General features: G+C 48.3%; 1 protein-coding gene across 2 annotated transcripts in view; it reads left to right on the top strand.

Annotated features, from left to right (window-relative positions):
• Positions 1-210: 210 nt before the first annotated feature.
• Hasp (Hig-anchoring scaffold protein) overlaps positions 211-18,115 on the top strand; it is an 865,621-nt gene continuing 847,716 nt past the window's right edge. For both annotated transcript variants that reach the window (XM_050196742.2, XM_050196741.2), the window contains exon 1: positions 211-1,332. In XM_050196742.2, coding sequence (XP_050052699.1) covers positions 1,269-1,332 — 64 coding nt within the window. In that variant the 5' untranslated portion in view covers positions 211-1,268. The remainder of the gene's footprint in view (positions 1,333-18,115) is intronic.

The raw sequence follows: 18,115 nt of genomic DNA, 5'->3' as shown, positions 1-18,115 counted from the left end.
TAGGTCCGTTCTTCCAGCGCTCTCTAAAATGATTCTTTTGGCGTTTGTTTCATCCTGGCGTTTCTGTCCCATCGCCGGCTCTTCTCCCGAAGCACTTATTCGGCCCTCCGCGAGATGGCGCCACACACGGCGGCGCTTCAGTCGCGGAATCTCCTCGTCGATTGTATACCTTGCGCTCGAGCCCGCGCCGTCGCTCAAAAGCGAAGCGGGTGCGCTACGGGACGCAGGGTTCCGACCGAGAGCTGCAGGATCCCACGGCGTCGTGCGCAAGAGGCTCGCGTCCCACGCCTCTTCGCTGTTCCCTCCCTTTCGGCCGGACTCGCGGCTTCGGCCGCCCGTGGCAGCTCTCCATCTGAATTCGTCACAAAACCGACTGCGCTCGAAGGGGTCGCAACTTGTTGAGGGGAGCCTCCGGCGGGTATTATTCTTCGCGTCGTCTGCTTCTGACAACAACTCGCGGAGCGTCGTCCAGCGATATACCGCCTTTTGTCGGACACGCTCCACAGGCTGTTTCGCCTCTGCCCGCTACCAGAGCACAGTGACCTGCGAGTGACTGTGACAACAAAGGTCCAGGTCAGAGCTCTGAGAGGTCGAAAGGACGCTGACAGCGGCTGCCAAGACAAAAATATAACCACCGTACGAGAAGAAGCGCTTCTGCTGCACTTGAAGACGCCGAGAGATCAAGACGCACATCTCTTCCGCTTTTTCTTTTTATCTTATCTTGTCCTGGAGGCGACTCGTCTTCTTCTTGCCAGGGAAAGGGTGACAACGCTTCCGGCTAGCGAGGAAGGATCCTCGAACAATTTCTCTCACTGCAGTTTTCCTTCAACGGAAGAAAGAAAAAAAAAACAGAGCTTTTAAAGTCTGATCGAAGGGCAGAAGCGGGACTCGGTAGGCCACTGCGCTTCTTAAGTGGCGTGCCCTTCGAAGGCGCCACGCTTTCCGGCGTCCAAGGAAAACCCCCGACGTCGACTGACAAGCGCCGTCGTTAGAGCCGCCGACGCACCACATCTCGCGCATTGCAATCGTCGGCGTGCCAAAAGCTAGAAGAGCGAAAGGTGTCCAAGCTTTTTGCGGCGGTGGAGAGTGACGGTGATTGCCTGTATCGATCAGAACTTTTCCATCGTGCGGAAATCGTGAGCGTAGCCGGCTGGGACCTTCGCGCCACAAGAGACTGGTGATCTGCCCGAAATCACAGAGCAGACTGGACCGAGAAATTTCGCCCGGCGTCGGCGGTGTCTGTCGGGGAAGCAGCTGAGATCGACCACATGGCGCCCTGGCGGTCATTGCACCGTGCCCTGCTTCTGTTGTTCGTCCTGTGGACTGCAGTGGGTAAGTGAGAAGCTCGTAAGTCGAGGGCCGCAGGCACTGCGTGAGTGTGAATTGTCGAAATCTGAATTCATTCGCGGATATAAGGTGAGCTGTAACAATCCCCGTGCAGCTTGTTGTCAGTCATTTTGGGAAACTGAGTAGCGCTGAAGAAATAAAAACGGATATAACGACAACAGACAGTACCTTGGTCAACGTCATTCATTCTTTCCTGAAGTACCTCCTCTCCGCATAGATAAGAAAAGCTCAGTGCTTATATTGTCAATGCGCTAAATATCGTGGTGCTGCAAAGCCAACGTTAACTGTACGTATAAATGTTGCGCGCCCACTGTCGTCCAAAATGACGTATGACGTGGCCTGATCTGGCTAATCTTAGATGTGGAGGTTATTAGGTAAATTTTGTTCAAACGGAACCCTGCCTAATTATTGTATCAGCGCACTTTTAATTATATTTACCCGCGTAGTGCACGTAATTTTTCTTCCCCTTCCTTTTCTTTTTCTGATATGCGGAAAAAAGTGGCTAACTGATGCATTTTCTCTCGCTCTCTTTATGTGTGCAAGCGGATAGCGATTTTGATTTCTATCGCACGCGATGTTAAGGGAGCGCGCGATGTGTCAACTGCAGTTCAAGTCAGCGGCGGCTGAGACATTTCACTGCTGCTTATCTGAACAGCGGTTGGCGACCGTTACACGGTCGTTTAGTCTGTATACGTATAATTTGCTGTTGTGTGATTAACATATCATCGTAACTGATAGAAACGGTCCGTGCAGCGCTTGTGCCTACTCTGTGTCTCTGATTAGTACATACTGTCTCAAACAAATGTTTCCTGTCACTATGTGTGTGATTTCTTTCTTACGGTGTAGAGGATGCTGGCGTGCTTGCGTGCGCGTCATTACGTGTCCGCAATGGTCACTTAGCACACGCCCGGGCAATGTCCGTGCCTACACTGCGTCCACTGCGTGCCTTTTGTACTATACACACGCGGATGCCGTGTACCAAGAAACAATGTTTTGCTAAGAACTAATCCCGCCCCAAAACCTTTGCTTCATACCGCACTCACTGTGAGCCTTCGGGGATTTATTTTAATTAACGACGCCTTGTGGAGAATTGTCGTCTACATCGCTATATTTGCATTTTGTGTCACGGCAGCTCATAGGGGTGCTCCACGAACATCTGCTGGCGTGCGATGGCCTTAATGTTTGGCCGAACAAGTGTTCCTCTACGGCTGAAGTTCTGTGGAAAGCGATCTTATCCGCTGACAGCTAAACACTGGTCGCATTTCAGGCAAATAAGATCTGAAGTTGAAACCGCTTTTCGGAGATCTCGGATAGCGCGCTTGTATGCTACAGAATCAAGATAAATCCGCTCCCGTGTTCTAGAACGTTCTCTTAGTGAGCGCGGCTCTAGATGCACCGCCGCGTCGGCAATCATGCACCTAGTTATCACTTCACTGGCGTTCATGTAATAAGTTTTGTGAATTAGGACACATATTCACAAAGCTTCTCTTACGTAAGGGCGCCTCCTGATTGGCTGGCGTTCTGGTTCCCGCCAAACATGATAGAGATCAGCTTAACAACTAGAAGATGGCAGCGGTTATAGGCAAGTGCCGACGGTCCTTACGCAGAAGTGTCGTGAATACGGGCCCTGGGTCCATATTCAAAACACTCATCATACGCTACAACTGTCGTAAGAGCAGGCGACGGCGAATCTTGACAGAGATTATGCCAACGAAGTTGGCCGGCGAACCGCAGAAACTTCTCAGGAGCGAAAAGCACTGTGAATTTGGTCCCCTATATATATCTATAGCTCTGACTTTCGGACTCTGTGTAACATCTGTCAGCACTTGCGCAACTAGAAGTAATTTTTAGTAAAACGAAGTAATTTTTGAGATTTACAAGGCCTTAAGTGCTCGCCAATGGTAGAAAGCGGGAACCAGAGCCGTTATACTAAAAAATACAACGTGACACGTTGTTTGTTATGTATTCATAACGAACCTCACCACGACGTATAAGGAACGCAACAAACTGCATTGCGCGAGGGCTTTTTCTTTCTTTGATTTCATACGCAACGTTTAACGACTTGGAGTACGTCATTGCCTTTAATGCGTCGAAATACAGGCCTTCGGCGCTTTGAAGGCGGACAATGCACTGACATCGAACTAGACGGCCGGAAGGGGTGCGCTATCTGTCATTGTGCGTACTACCTTAAATTCTAGAAGCAAGTTTATATGCGAAAACGCATGTGTCTCATGCAGTGGGAGCACGTTAAAGATCCACTGGTGTTCAAAATTAATCCGGAGTACCCTACTATGGCGTGCTTCATAAGCAAATCATGGTTTTGCCACGTAAAACCTCAAGACTTCAATTCACAAGTTTACACTTGCGTGAAAAATAAACGAAATGGCGAAGAAGCCTTAGGGCGCATGGCGGCTCATACGCGCTGGTTTCCCAGCGACGCTAAAGCCATGTAGCTCGGGTTACTTATCTTTCAGAGCGAAAACACAGCACCCACCGACATGTCCGTCGCCAAGATAAACTTATTTTTCGCGCTGGTGATGTTTCGCGCTGTGCAGTACCGAGTCTGCGGCGACTTACAGCATGTGATCTGTTCTATACGATCAGCACTCGGTGGCAGCGCCACACGACGCTGGAGAAAGGAAGCCAGACAGCGCACGGTGGTTGCATTATTATAGGGCCGTAGAAAACTCTAATGTTTCTAAAATATGTGTGTTAGAGAAAGACGGGTGTTCTGAAAGGTGCCTTAGCAACTTAGCTGACTACCGTGGTCGGCAATTTTTCTTTTTGGTTTTTCGGTAAACTTGCGAGAAATGACTATTTCAAAAAGTCAAGAGCAGATCACACGAATGGAGAGACCACGGATAACCTGATTGACACGCTAAGCACGAAAGGATCGTAACGTCAACCGCGCTTCAGCTGTGCTCTCGCGGAGTCCCACAGTTCTCGCAATATGCCTCCAATGGCGCAAGGCATCGCGGTCCTCGTGCACCACTTGTCGAGTCTTAATGTTGAGACCTTTTGACAAATTATCTTCTTCGTTTTTATCGCCATTTGCAGAGGAGCGCGCCCCTCAGCGCCAGCGTTATCGCTGGAATAGGCCGCTCGGCGCGACGGATTTTAAGAGAAAAAAGAAATCGAAGAAAAAGAATTGCTTCAAAATGTGGCCCGGGATATAGTCCCTATAGATAAACGTGTACTTCGAAGTTTTAGCTTATCTACTTCAGTTCACGCTAGGAATAGTTACGGCTGCTCTTACTGGAAGTGCGGTATTAAAGTTAAATTGCGGAGTATTACGCGCCCGAACCATGATCTGAATATGAGGCATGCCGTAGTGGAAGACTCTGGACTAATTTTGACCACCTGGGCCTCTTTAACATTTACCCAATGAACGGTATACGAGTGTTTTTGCATTCCGCCCATATTGTAAATGCGAGCGCCGCAGCCGGGATGCCACGCACAGCTTCGAGCTCAACAGCGCAACGTCATAGCCACCGCGGCGGGTGGAAATTGCGTGATGGACTGCGGTACGAGTCAGAGGGCGAAGTTGGGTCTCTAAGACCAAGTATGGGGTTGCAGTAGCCGGAAGGACGCTGGCGATGATAGCCAGAGTAGGAGAAAGTCATTGTGCTAGGCATATAACATGAAGGCGATGACGACATAATGACGATGCCTATGGCGTTACACGTTCACGATTCTCGTCCGCTCAGGTAGGCGCCAGCAACGTTTGCATGAAGAATCACTTCATGCTCACGCTCATTTTCGTATGCTAGTTAGGCAGATATTTTTTCAAGTTCTAGAGAAAAAAACGCCTGTGATATTGTACATTTATCTTCAAACGCTGTTCAGTCTCTACCTGTTGCTCTTGATTTTAACACTGCTAACAACTTATATGGCTTTCTGTACGAGTGTTATCGCTCTGAGATATCGAGACGGCAGTAGCATTTTTTTCCTGGGCCAGCTGGTTAGTAACTACAAGAAAAGTGAACTAACCGAGACCAGCATGCAAAGGATAAAGAGAGAATAAAGTATATTTTAGAAAAAAGTTCCCTCAAAAGCCATCCCAGGATGACTGTCGGCAATAATAGAATTCGCACTGAAGCAATCTCGCGCCACGCCTTATTGCCACCACCGAAATGCGTCATGAGACGTGTACTGCACCCGGGCTCCTCTCTCTCGCTTCCCTGTGCACACACTGCGCCTCCTAGTGGCACCGCCGCGAAGTTCACTGGTGGCGCGTGTCTGAATGTATCATCATCATCGTCATCAGCCTATTTTATGTCCACTGCAAGGACGTAGGCCTCTCCCTGCGATCTCCAATTACCCCTGTCCTCCTCCAGCCGATTCCAACTAGCGTTCGCGAATTTCCTAATTTCATCGCCCCACCTAGTCTTCTGCCGATCTCGACTGCACTTCGCTTCTCTTGGCACCCATTCTGTAAGCCTAATGGTACGCCGGTTATCTAACCTGCGCATTACATGACCTGCCTAGCTCCATATTTTTTCTCTAACTGTCAATTACGATATCGGGTATACCCGTTTGATCTCTGATCCAAACCGCTCTCTTTTTGTCTCTTAATATGCCTCGCATACTTCGTTCTATCGCTCTTTGCGCGGTCAATACCTTGTTCTCAAGCTTCTTTGTCAGTCTCCAAGTTTCTGCCCCATATATCAGCACCGGTAGGATGCACTGATTGTACACCTGCATTTTCAATGATAATGGTAAGCTTCCAGTCAGGAGCTGACAATGACTGCCGTATGCGCTCCAACCAATTTTTATTCTTCTGTAAATTTCCTTCTCATGATCAGGGTCCCCTGTGAGTAATTGACCTAGGTAACCGTACTCCTTCACAGACTCTAGAGGCTGACTGGCGATCCTGAATTCTTGCTCCCTTGCCCGGCTATTGATCATAATCTTTGTCTTCCGCATATTAGTCTTCAAGCCCATTCTTATACTCTCTCTTTTAAGATCCTCAATCATTTGTTGGAACTCGTCCCCAGTCTTGTTGAACAGGACAATGTCATCTGCAAACCTAAGGTTGCTGAGATATTCGCCGTTGATTCTACTCCTAAGCCTTCCCAGTTTAATGTATATTCACATATTATTGTCTGAATATATATGACGTGCGTCCAATTGTGCCCAGCACCGGAGAAACAGAATCTTTTTCTTTGTGTGTGTGTGTGTGTGTGTGTGTGTGTGCGTGTGTGTGTGTGTGTGTGTCATTGAAGAGCAGCACATACCCAATGACACATAACCAGTCACCAAAGTTGTCTGGAAAGAGGTTACGCACAGACAAACGTACCGCAGACATGATGACGTTCCCATAGAAGGCTGATAGCATTAAAACCCGGCTCCGTGCTCGTCCGCTTTGTCTTAGTTGTCGCCTGCCAAGCCTAGATGTGTGATCAGTTCCTACAGGGCCTGTACGTATTCGGGGGAGGAGTCCGCCTGCCACTCCCCACAGTACTCAGGTGTCGCAGGACTAGATATGAGTGCGAGTTTGGCCAGGCTAGCCTGGATAGCTGAACGGCTCGCCGGATAATCCCATAGAATGTGAGCATTGTCTGGGAAGCCGTCACTTCCATGCAAGTAGGTTTGCCAGGCGAACCCTGTACGTACACAGTGTATAAAGTACGGGAAACGGAAGGTGTGCGTCGCCGCTCGCCCCTTCTATAGTACCACCTCTATTCTCTTCACGTGTTTGTCTGATTATGGATACGTCATGCAGTTGGTGCGTAGTTCGTCGAGTTTTTCTCGCCTTTCCACCTGCACGAGGGCGTATTGTTCAGTCATAGTCAAGTGTTCGACGAAACCTCGTCTGGCGAGGAAACATAATGGTGCCAAAAAACGTGCACTCGCCAAGAATAAAATAAAAATAAAGAACTGACGTTTCGGGCCTCGTACGGGTCCCTTGATCATTCACGTTCAGTGGGCCGGACTACCACAGGTGAGAGCCCGGGAGATTAGCCCGGGATGTGGCATGTGCCACTTCGTTCTTTCTGGTCCTCGTGTGACTCGTAATCTGCTTAATCCGTACTCTAATGTTTGGGTATTGCTATGTCTCAACACCACAAAAGGCCACCACCCCACCATTACCTGGCAGCCTGAACTAAGGATGAAAGGGGTGGGGGTGGGGGGGGGCATCCAGTGCTACCCAACGATGGCGACCTGGGAGTTGCAGTTAGAGGTTTTCCACGAGGCAAGGCATCATCCATCTATATGCGCCTATCCGAAGGTCAACGCAGCGTGGACATCGACTCTTGACTGGTCCACAAAAGGCCACCAACCCCACCATTGCCTGACAGCCTGAAGTAAGGATGAAAAGGGGGCCCCATCCAAGGCTACCAAACAACGACGATGACCTTGTATTAGCAGGTTGCTTTCTTGTCACATATTCCAAACCATCGGGCTTCGGAGGCGGAGATACTGCGGAGTGTTGCGAGCATGGGCGTGGTGTCGCAACGGATGCGACGATTGTGATTTGCTGCTGGACAGTCTTCAGATTCCTTAGTCGACTCGCCTAGGGAAGAGGACGGTATTAAAAGCAGATACTTTTCGGAGCAGTGGACAGGGGTCCTGATGTCAATTCGGACGTTTAACTTGCTCCTGCATGGAGTGGGCTTTCGTAACTGGAGCCATGTAACTAAGCCAATAAGCACTTTTTGCTTCATTCCTACAACCCGACGTAGCCGTCGATGGGCTTGGTCGATTCCTTGCCCTAACATCACCCTGAGCCGCAACAGTATGCATTGAGGTATGCTGTTAATGTTGAGTGCAGGGCTGCGCGAATGTGTCCGGCTGCGAGTGTCCTGCATGCAGTCTGGCTGTCTGTTCGAATGGGCATATTCGGTTGGTGTAGGTTTGAACCCGCCGTGGTTGCTTAGTGGCTACGCTGTTGGGCTGCTAAGCACGAGGTCGCGGCATCGAATCCCGGCCACGGCGGCCGCATTCAGGTAAGGGCGAAACGTGAAAACACCCGTGTACTTAGACTTAGGTGTTCATTAAAGAACCTCAGGGGGTCCAAATTATTCCGGAGTCTTTAAGTACGGCGTTCCTCATAATTAGGTGGTGGTTTTGGCACGTAAAACCCCATACTTAATTTTATCGGTGTGGGTTCGGCATGGTGTCGGCCTCCACGACCGCTGTAAGTTCCGCTTGATGTTGTGGCACTATTTTGCAGTGTATAGGTCCCATGTTATCGGCGCACAATCTGTTGTCATCCCTGTGCGAAAGCCGTGATTAATGCATAAGATTCAGTACTCGGTGTCCTCCCTGAAGTTTTGTGCTCTATTTTGCGGTATTGCCGGTTTTGTGTCTGCCCCCCTTTTTCTAGGTATTAAGACGACGCTAACTCGGTCTAACGGTGTCCCACTGGGGCTTTTGTTGTCCTATGTGTGGATGTTGTGGGATAGCGTAGCTTAGATCGAGCAATATTGCCTTGCCCTATGTAGAACTTTCACGCGTTTACATTGTGCCTCTTGTAGTTGTTTCAGCTCATCCAGCTAAGGCAGTATGGCCATGTCACCCACTCGGTTGGATCGAGAGTATGTAAGGGCACCTTGTATAACTTGCCAAAGCATGCATTCAAGTTTCTTCTTTTGTGTTTTGGTGACTTGCATTGTTATACGATCCTAGGTATGGCCAGCCCATGGCGAGCCTTCTGAGTTGGTTCTGTTTGATACCTGTCACCCTCCGTGTTGTTATAATAAGTAGCCACTTGACTTGGTGTAGCCGTTGAAATGTTTGCCGTACCTAAGCGTCCGGCTTACCATTGTCCTGTAGCCAAGAACCTAGGTATGCCTTGATGTGTGTTTTTTCGGGATAATATCTTGGTTAACTTGGAGTGTTGAGTTCTCATTCCTCCTCTGCCTACTGTCCCATTTCGTTATGCTCTACTGTGTGCTCGCATTTGGCGCCGAACAAGGCGAGCTATCATTATTGGAGGCATAGCTCCGCAATGCGGAGCTATGCCTCCATTTTGTGGAGTGCCTTGAATTTCGGTTGGAGATCGTCTGCTAGCCCGGAACGTGATGTAATCCGCATATATTGTGAATCTTCTACACACCTCGAGATCGTTGGCAGCTGTTTCAGTGTAAGCGAGAGAAACGACCCTTGGGGTTCACCTTAGTTTAGGCATATTTTTGTCACTTTTCTTCGTTTAATCTCACGGTAAATGCGCAGTTTGTAAGAAACCGTTTTACATAGTTGTGAAGTTCTCGACCTGGTTGTATGGTTTGCAGGCTTACTAGTAATGTTGCTTTTGCAACATGTTTTCTAACAAAAGAAAAGAGGAAAAAATAGAATTAACGGCAAAAAGAGAGGGCAGCGCTCTATCCTGTCCTTCTCTCTTATTTCTTTTAACCTTTCTTTTTTTTTAACCAGAGGCTATGTCGCTAAAGCAACAGTTCGAACTAGCCTAACTCTCTTGTTTAATTATGCTTCCAGTATCGCTTCATTGGTGGTGTTATAAAATGCTCCTTTGATGTCCAATCCCGCTATGGGTCAAAGTTGGTGGCGCTCTGTGATTTATACATCTCTTGTATGATGTACATCGCATCTTGTCTGGATGTATGCTTTTGGAAACCTGTGACTCGAAGATCGACCGACGTGGAAGTTTCCTGCTGCCAAAGGAGTCCTGTGAGGGTCATTCTTTCCTTAATCTTGCCCGGGGATGGATAGAAAATGAGGACCAGGCATTCTGCGCAGTCTCACCTTTTCAAACTTAGTAAAGCAGTTGTAGTACTGCCTCATTTCTGAAAAGCTTTTTGCCAACCGGGAAGTAAGAGCGATGTTCAGCTGCTTAAAACTCGTATGGGGATGTACGCACAACAGTTACAATACGGGCTTCTTTGCATTTTGGTTCCATTTCACTTAGCGGACGTCGCTCTTGACTATATTTCAACTCACTCTTCACGCTACACGAATTTAATTTCTCTAGCTCTACGTTTTCGGAGACTGCTTAGAACATAAGCTGACTTCTTAGCACAGCCACCTTCAAAATGAAACTAATGTGAATGTTTTCTTTGTTTTTTTCTTTTTGCCTCTAGCACATTTTCTTCGCATCCCGAAATACTGAAGCGAGGGGCGCGTGTCGCCCGACGACGGTTGTGAATTCGATCCAAAAGTACACGTAACGTTGCCATTTAATTGACTGATTAATGAGAAAGTAGTCTTCGCTCAGTAGAAGGAAAGTCCAAAGACAACCACGGCCTTAGAAGCCATGCAGAAGTTAATACGATCACTCTGTGCACTAAAATTAGATCACCTGGGCTCTGCTTCTGGCTAGTATAGCTCTCGACAGTTCACTACAACTTCAATACCTTCAGTTTTATTTCATAGACTGGAATGAGGTTCCACGTTACTCAAGGCACACTATGAAATCCTTATAGAATTTTTCAAAAGTTGTACAACAAAATTTCCCCATGAATGTCTAGTCCTTTGAAAGAAATCGCAGCATTTAGTACTATTAAGAGCGAGTCGGCATATGTGAGCATACGCGTATAACAGAAACGCGCTTGAGACCCTGCTTGGCTCAAAACGAGTGTAGGAGACTTTGAATAATCTTAAGAACGGGCGTGTTCTCCTAATGCACGTGTGTTTATTCATGGCGTTCCTGTCGCCTCCACGTTTATCCCGCATTAGCAGTAGCAAACTAAGACGGCGGTCAGGATAACACCGCCAGTTATCTGTAACGTCAGCATCTCTCTCCCGATGCCGGGCTCTGTGCGTAAGCCGCCTGGCTCACACGTCTGTAAGAAGTCTGTGCTACACGAACTCTGCAAGACGATAGTGCATCGCAGTCAGAAATAGCTGCGCTGCTTCCACTTATACGACCACAGTTAATTAAACATTTTGCTTGCCGCGGAATCGTTCTCATGGTCACAGAAGCGTAGCCGATCTCTCTGTCCAAGCTTAATGTTTCTGCTTTCGCTGGAAACTGCAATCCATAGGCTCTTTCCCAAAGACAGGGGTTGAACTTGGGTGGTAGTGAAAACGGGGGCAATGCAGAGGTGTCGATGTTCTCGGATTAGGAAGCAAGATGCTCGCATTTGACGGCCACCACGCGCGCCGCGATGCGTCAGTTTAACTTTTAAGCAAACATGCTGTGCAACATGCTTTCCTAAATCACCGGTGATTAATAAGATAAAAAAAGAGAATGAAATCAAGAAAGAAATGGAGATACAGAGACGTGGTGGACGCCTCATTACACGCGGCTCCCGAGTTGCGAGCGTTGAGAGATCCAGAGGATCTGCTTACGTTGCGTAGAGGCTCAGAAACAAGCACGGTGAGTCGACTAATGAAAATCAACAGCATGTTGGAAGGCATCTTTGCTATTCTTTTTATTCATGTCTTCGCTGCACCGGTATTATATTGGCTCGCTGGAAACAAGCTCGGCTTAGCATGGGTCTATGCAATACCAGCCTTGCCGTTTGGGCGCTTGCGGACGTCGCGCCACTTCTTCGTCTCGTTCTGAGCAAATAAGGTACTCAGGCTGCTGCAGCTTAGTGCCGCTGGAGATACGCACGGCTGGGACAAGGAAGTGCCGTGCAGTGCTCTGTGAGGAGCCGTCACACTGCGCGCTGCGAACGGGTTGGTGCACACAAACATTTGAGCATCGCATTACTCTCCGTGGCTGGCGCTGCTGTGTAATCTTCACCGTACGTGTCCAGAAAGAAAAAAAAAGAAGAAGAAAAGACACAATGAGGAACCTTGAAAACATTTGTTTTGATAAAGTTCCACGTCCCAAAGACGTTAGGCTACCAGGAAGGTAAGCTGTTAGTAAGGAGGGGGGAGTGATGGCTGTTTGCTTATTGGAGGTTTGATTTCAAATCGAGGCGAAGCTTTATGGGTGGGCAAGATCTCTAAAAAAAATTGATGGATAATCATCAAATCCTTAAACACGGATTCTTATATTGTGCTGCTACGTGAGTTTACATGTGAAAATCGCTGACGGCATACAGAGTAGATCCAGCGATGAAGGCAAATGAAGTGGGACATATGCATCTTCACGGGACTGACCTCTTGTTAAAGGGGCCATAACACAATTGTGCAGCTGCTCTCGGTTTACCTTTGTAGCTGAGATTAAAGGGCCCAATATTGTTACGCACAAAAAAAAAATAACGGAGCTGGGCCGTCAGCGCACATTTTAATCCGGAATTTCAATTTGAAATCGCTGCCTCTTAATTCTGTCACCGACAGCAAGCGCCATTTTGGCAAGGCTGTGTGACGTCACGAACTAAAAGGCCACCTTGGTGTCGTCTGCTTTTAGCCAGTTCAGTACCACGTCGGCCGTCTTTCTCCCCACGCTCTAGAACCCAATGGCGTACCAAAGGCGTCGCCTCTGAATTGTGTCCGCAACCTTCACTTGAGCGATAAATAGCAGTAGCAAACCACCGAGATGCGTCGAGCCGTGCATGCAAAAACAGAACGACGCATGACGACCTTGAAGTATTTCCAGCTCTTGCAATCGCTCCCGGTGTTTGCAGTATACAAAAGCGTGGCCTTCGGGACCGGCTTCTGTTACCCGAAAGACCCGTTTTCGGGGGTGCCCATTCATATTGTCACCACTCAGTGTCGCCAGGCTCCTTTACGGTTCAGCTACGACATGAAAAAATTCCAATGCAAATTTTTTGCTACAGAATGCACCCACATTTCGCCAGTTTTCTGGAGGATGCGTATAGTTTAGCATGCAATGCATAGCTTGAGGTCGTAAATTTGGCGTAATTTAACAGTACGAAATCCAGCTTTTAATTATTGTTGCTGGTCGCTGAGTGGTTCTGGAACGTTGAAGCAAGCCGGAAGTCGGTGGGATACTTTGCAAAGGTGCACGCAGCGCCACTACAAAGAACGGTCTTCTTCCACCTTAGCTTGCCACAAGCGTAGCGTCTTCGTTTTCTGCACGCCTCAATACTACTTATCTTGTTGAGTGCGGTTATGGTGAGTATACTGTGAGGAGAGGCATGTTAGCCGCTTTCGTTTTCTGACATCACACACACACACACACACACACACACACACACACACACACACACACACACACACACACACACACACACACACACACACACACACACACACACACACACACACACACACACACACACACACACACACACACACACACACACGCACGCACGCACACGCACACACACACACACACACTCACACTCACACACACACACACACACGCACACACACACACACACACACACACACACGTGTGTCGTGTTCTCTCTTTATCCGTGTTTTCTTTTTCCGCCTTGTTGCGCTTTACTTGCGCTAGGCATAATGCTTTTTGTCTGAGCAAAATATGTCGCACTTGGCTTGTGCCGAAGATATGACGGATGGTCTGAAAAGTTATGAGAAATTGCACCAGCTCTGACAGATTAACGGGCATGGCGAGAGCTGCCCTCGGCTCTGCTTGGCTGTTGAAAGAATGCCGAAGCTGGCAACCGCCCTGCGTCACCCAAAACTTATCGTGGCCACTCCTGCACAAAGCTTTGTCAGCGCTGCACGGAAGTACACGTTTAAGTCGACCTCAGCGTGGAGATGAGATGGTGCGCAGCATATATGGGCGTAGGGGGCTCCTTTCCCCTTTTCTAGCCTTGTGCACGCCGTGTGTCCGCTGCGGGAGAGAGGCGGTTTTTGACCTTTAGTTAAGCCGATGCTCTTACCCGAGACGCTATGATAAGAGTCCTCCGCCGGATGTTAATCTTGACCGAAAAGGACTCCTTGGGTTCTCTGCTTGCTAAGCATCTTGCCACGGTACGGGCTGCGAGTACGCGTGTAGTTAGCTGCGCTCTGTGTGAACATGTTCGTACGAATGGGGTTGCTCTACACTTTCGTTGCAGCTGCCGTTTGCAGGCCATTCTCATATTTTTACTGCGACAGCGGTTAAGAGCTCGAAATTGTGTTTGGTTTGTAAGTTCCATCCGTCCGTCCTTTCCGTCACGGTGGCAAGGATGGCGACGGTCTTGTCATGATTGAGTGTTCGTCGTTTATCGCGTCGTTGTCATCACCAGCTTCGCCCTTGCCGTAAGGCAAAGAAAATGAAAACTCCGCCCGCCACCGCCACGCCGTTGCTCACGCTACAGATTTACGAAGCCCCAGCCAACGGCCTTATTATAGCGTGGAATCTCGACCGACAACGCATTGCCAGCGAACGCATCTCTATGCTTCGTATTCACACACATACACACACACACACACGCACACGCACACGCACGCACGCACACACACACACACACACACACACACACACACACACACACACACACGCACACACACACACGCACGCACGTATATAAATATATATATATATATATATATATATATATATATATATATATATATATATATATATATATATATATATATATATATATATATATATATATATATATATATATATATATATATATAAACATATATATCTGCTGATAGAATAGGGCATGATATTCAACGGTTGCAGTATAGCTCTGTAACGTCGGAGTTGTTGCAACACGTGGGGTGTTCGAATGAACGTCGACGAAACGCGTGCAGGCGAGCAAAAAAACATTGCTACAGAAATTCTGAGAATTGTATACTAATGCGTCAGCATTCTTTGGCGCGGCTGCTACATCGCTTTTGATTACTTATTTACCTAGCTTGTGGATGTCTACACATCACTACCAATCATCTACTATTACACTGTTATAACGATTACATGTGTTAACTTGACCAATTATGGATTTCTTTTGCAGATATATCGTATCAACAAAGCCGAAACGCCGTCGCGAATGTTTTTTTTTCTTTCCTCACCGCAATTTCCTTTTATTTTAGTTTTTGACACGAAAGCATCAAATTGCCGATTTTTGTGCTGGAACATCACAGTAAAAAGGCCGGCATCTGTACGACACAAATGGCCCCTAAATTGCAATTGGCTGCGATGCTTCGTCACGTGCACGCCTCGTCGGAGAAGAGGCGTGCACCTGCTGCCGCGCCAGGTCAGCGTCTCCCAGATAGTTTAGAAGAACTTCTTGCTGGGCGAGTTCTGCATGACTATGTTTCAGGATGAGTTGCGCCTCAGAAAGAACGAACGCAGGCAAAAACCAGGTAGGCGACCTTCGTCCACCTGGTTTTTTCCTGTGTTCGTTCTTTGTGAGGCGCAACTCGTTCTAAAACATAGCCTTCTGGATAGCGGGCCTGTGCACTCTGCTTTATGACATCATGCTACTCGGACCGAAATTTCCATTGCCAAGCCCGGTGCGACGAAAGCTGCGTCGTTAAGATCACCGCGGCTTACTCGGGAGCGTCCCCGTTAGATTCTATGGCAGTCGGGCAAGGTAGCTTGACGTCACGAATCGAACTGCACCAGCCTTGTGCTATCTAGGAGGCGCTGGCCGAGCGTCTCAACGCGCTCGCTTGTCCGCGAGGAGTTCATAAATCGAAGTGCCGCTCAGTGGCGTTCAATTGGACATTAATGCTTTCGCATTCACGACTCTCAGGAAGTGCCTAGGTGTCCTCGGATTTGTTATTTTCCTTTTTTGTTACGACCATGACGTGGTGGTGCGACGTCACCAGCTTTCTTTTTCTACCGCTACCAGTCATATACTATTACAGAATTAGAACGATTATATGTTAACTTCCATATTTCCTTCTTTAGCGACATGGCGGGGCGACGGCGACGTAATCAGCATTTTTATTCATTTCTTTTGTTTTGTTTTTCTAACGCTACCAATCATGTACTATTATACTATTATAACGATTAGATGTGTTAATTTGACCAATTATAAATTTACTTTGCAGATATAAGGCGTCAAGGGACCGATATATTTTGCTGGGGTACTCGCCAAGAATGCTTACATATTACTGTATGACTGTAGGAGACTAAGGAAAGGGAGAGAAACCTTTTAATGTCCTTTTGACTTGAACCCGGTGTTATGTAAACTGAGGCCAAAGCAAGTTTCACTTCCACGAATGTAATGTACGTGGCGCACAGAGACACCACCTGCCTGACACGCTGCGGTCCATTGTTCGAACCCCGGTCAGAAGTAGTCTTTTTTTCTAACGCTACCAATCATTTCCTATTACACTATTGTAACAATTACATGTGTTAACTAATGAAGTTGTTCCTGAACAGAACTTCAGGCTTCGCCTGCCATCTAAACTCAAAGGGTTCGACTCAAGTTTGATGCACAGAATACGACTTAGTGTGGCATTCGCACGGCGCTATGCGCAGCTCGTTGGTCGTGATGGCAGTTCTGTAACCGCTGCCATGTGGCAGAGGCACCACCACACATATTTTGTGTCTACCCCGCGTAGTGCAGGAGCGACAGACTTTTACCTCTATTCTGGCAACCGCTAACGCCAGACCATTTTCGAGGACTTTATTTTGGGCCCTTGGCCCCATTCCTGACGTGCTACGTAAATAGTACGGGCCGTGATACAACTTCTGCGCAGCACAGGACTGGACTCAAAACTCTGACTTAAGTATGCTCCTGTGTTAAGGACTAGTATACAGTTCACCACTATTCTTATCCTCATTCTAGTGCTTATGACTGTTCAACACTTTCGCTATTTGCGCAGTGATGCGGAAGAAAGACAGAGAGTTGTTTGGAAACATTTATAGAACTCAAATGAACCCTATAAAAGATATTTAAAGAAAGCTAATCATCTGCGTAACTGCAGCCAGTACGTCTACACACAGCAGACGAGGATAAACGGGCTGAAACAGTCCCGTGTTGCGATGCTCACGGTTCCGTCGTCACGGTACTGTAGAGTCACCCGTGCTCGAGTCGGCTGCGACGACGACACGTTCAGGCCCCGTCCAGCACGGTTCTCGGGACGCACGGCACGCTCAGAAGCAGCAGCGGCAGCCGTAGGCGTATCGACTGGGGGTGGGGGGTCAAGGGGGGCACTTGCCCCCCCCCCCACTCTCAGGACTGGGGGGAGGGGCAAAGTAGGTCATTCGCCCCCCCCTCCCCCCAATTTTGAAACCCAGGAATATATGCGCCTAGAGTCCCAACCAAGATCACTCGGGTCTACAAAAAGCGGCTTGAAGCACTCGTAATGGGGGTCTGGCCTCTCCACCAGCTGCACGTGGAGTTTCGGCCACATTGGTTTTTCAGCGCATTTATCACTAGTATTTATGTAGCACACAGAGCCTACTCGGTAACAGTTTGGAAATTTCCCCACCTCTTCAAGTCTGCAGTAGTCTTTCAAGTCTTGATCCAGACATTGATTCGGTCTACTTGGTCTGTCAATAGTGCAATTGAACCTCAATACTGCAATTGCCTTATTTGGTAGTGAAAGGTATTCTTGCGGTGAAACTAAGGCAGCACGAAGCGTTCGCTTCTCGCTGCCGGCAGTCTTCATCGCGTCAGCGGTGTGGCAGCGAGTGCTCGCGGCCATCGAGTGAAATGCGTTTATATTTGCCGGTAAGTGCGTGACACCATGCTTGTCATAGGGGCATCTACCGGTTCCGGGGGAAGTGTGCCCGTCCCTCCCCACAGTCAGAATTGAAAAAGAAAAGTAGGCCATTTATCCGCCTCCCTACGCGCACACACTTGTGAAAGTAGGAACTGTCGGCTGCATGCCCACTGGCACAAATACAACAGCAGCTGAGGTCAAGTTTTCTCTCAGAATTGGGCTCACATAGGCACGATTTATTTATTACGTATCCCCTACTTTCGGGCCTCGCCTTCACGTGCTGTAGCAGATGACGCGTTACTCCGCACTTTGCGGTGCGGGGCGCCTACGGGACGTGCCTTGTAAGCCTGCATTGCGGAGA

Source organism: Dermacentor andersoni, chromosome 1 (genome assembly GCF_023375885.2).
Source record: "Dermacentor andersoni chromosome 1, qqDerAnde1_hic_scaffold, whole genome shotgun sequence".
NCBI lineage: Eukaryota > Metazoa > Arthropoda > Arachnida > Ixodida > Ixodidae > Dermacentor > Dermacentor andersoni.
Note: the sequence above shows the minus strand (reverse complement) of the source record. Positions and strands in the feature narration are given on the sequence as shown.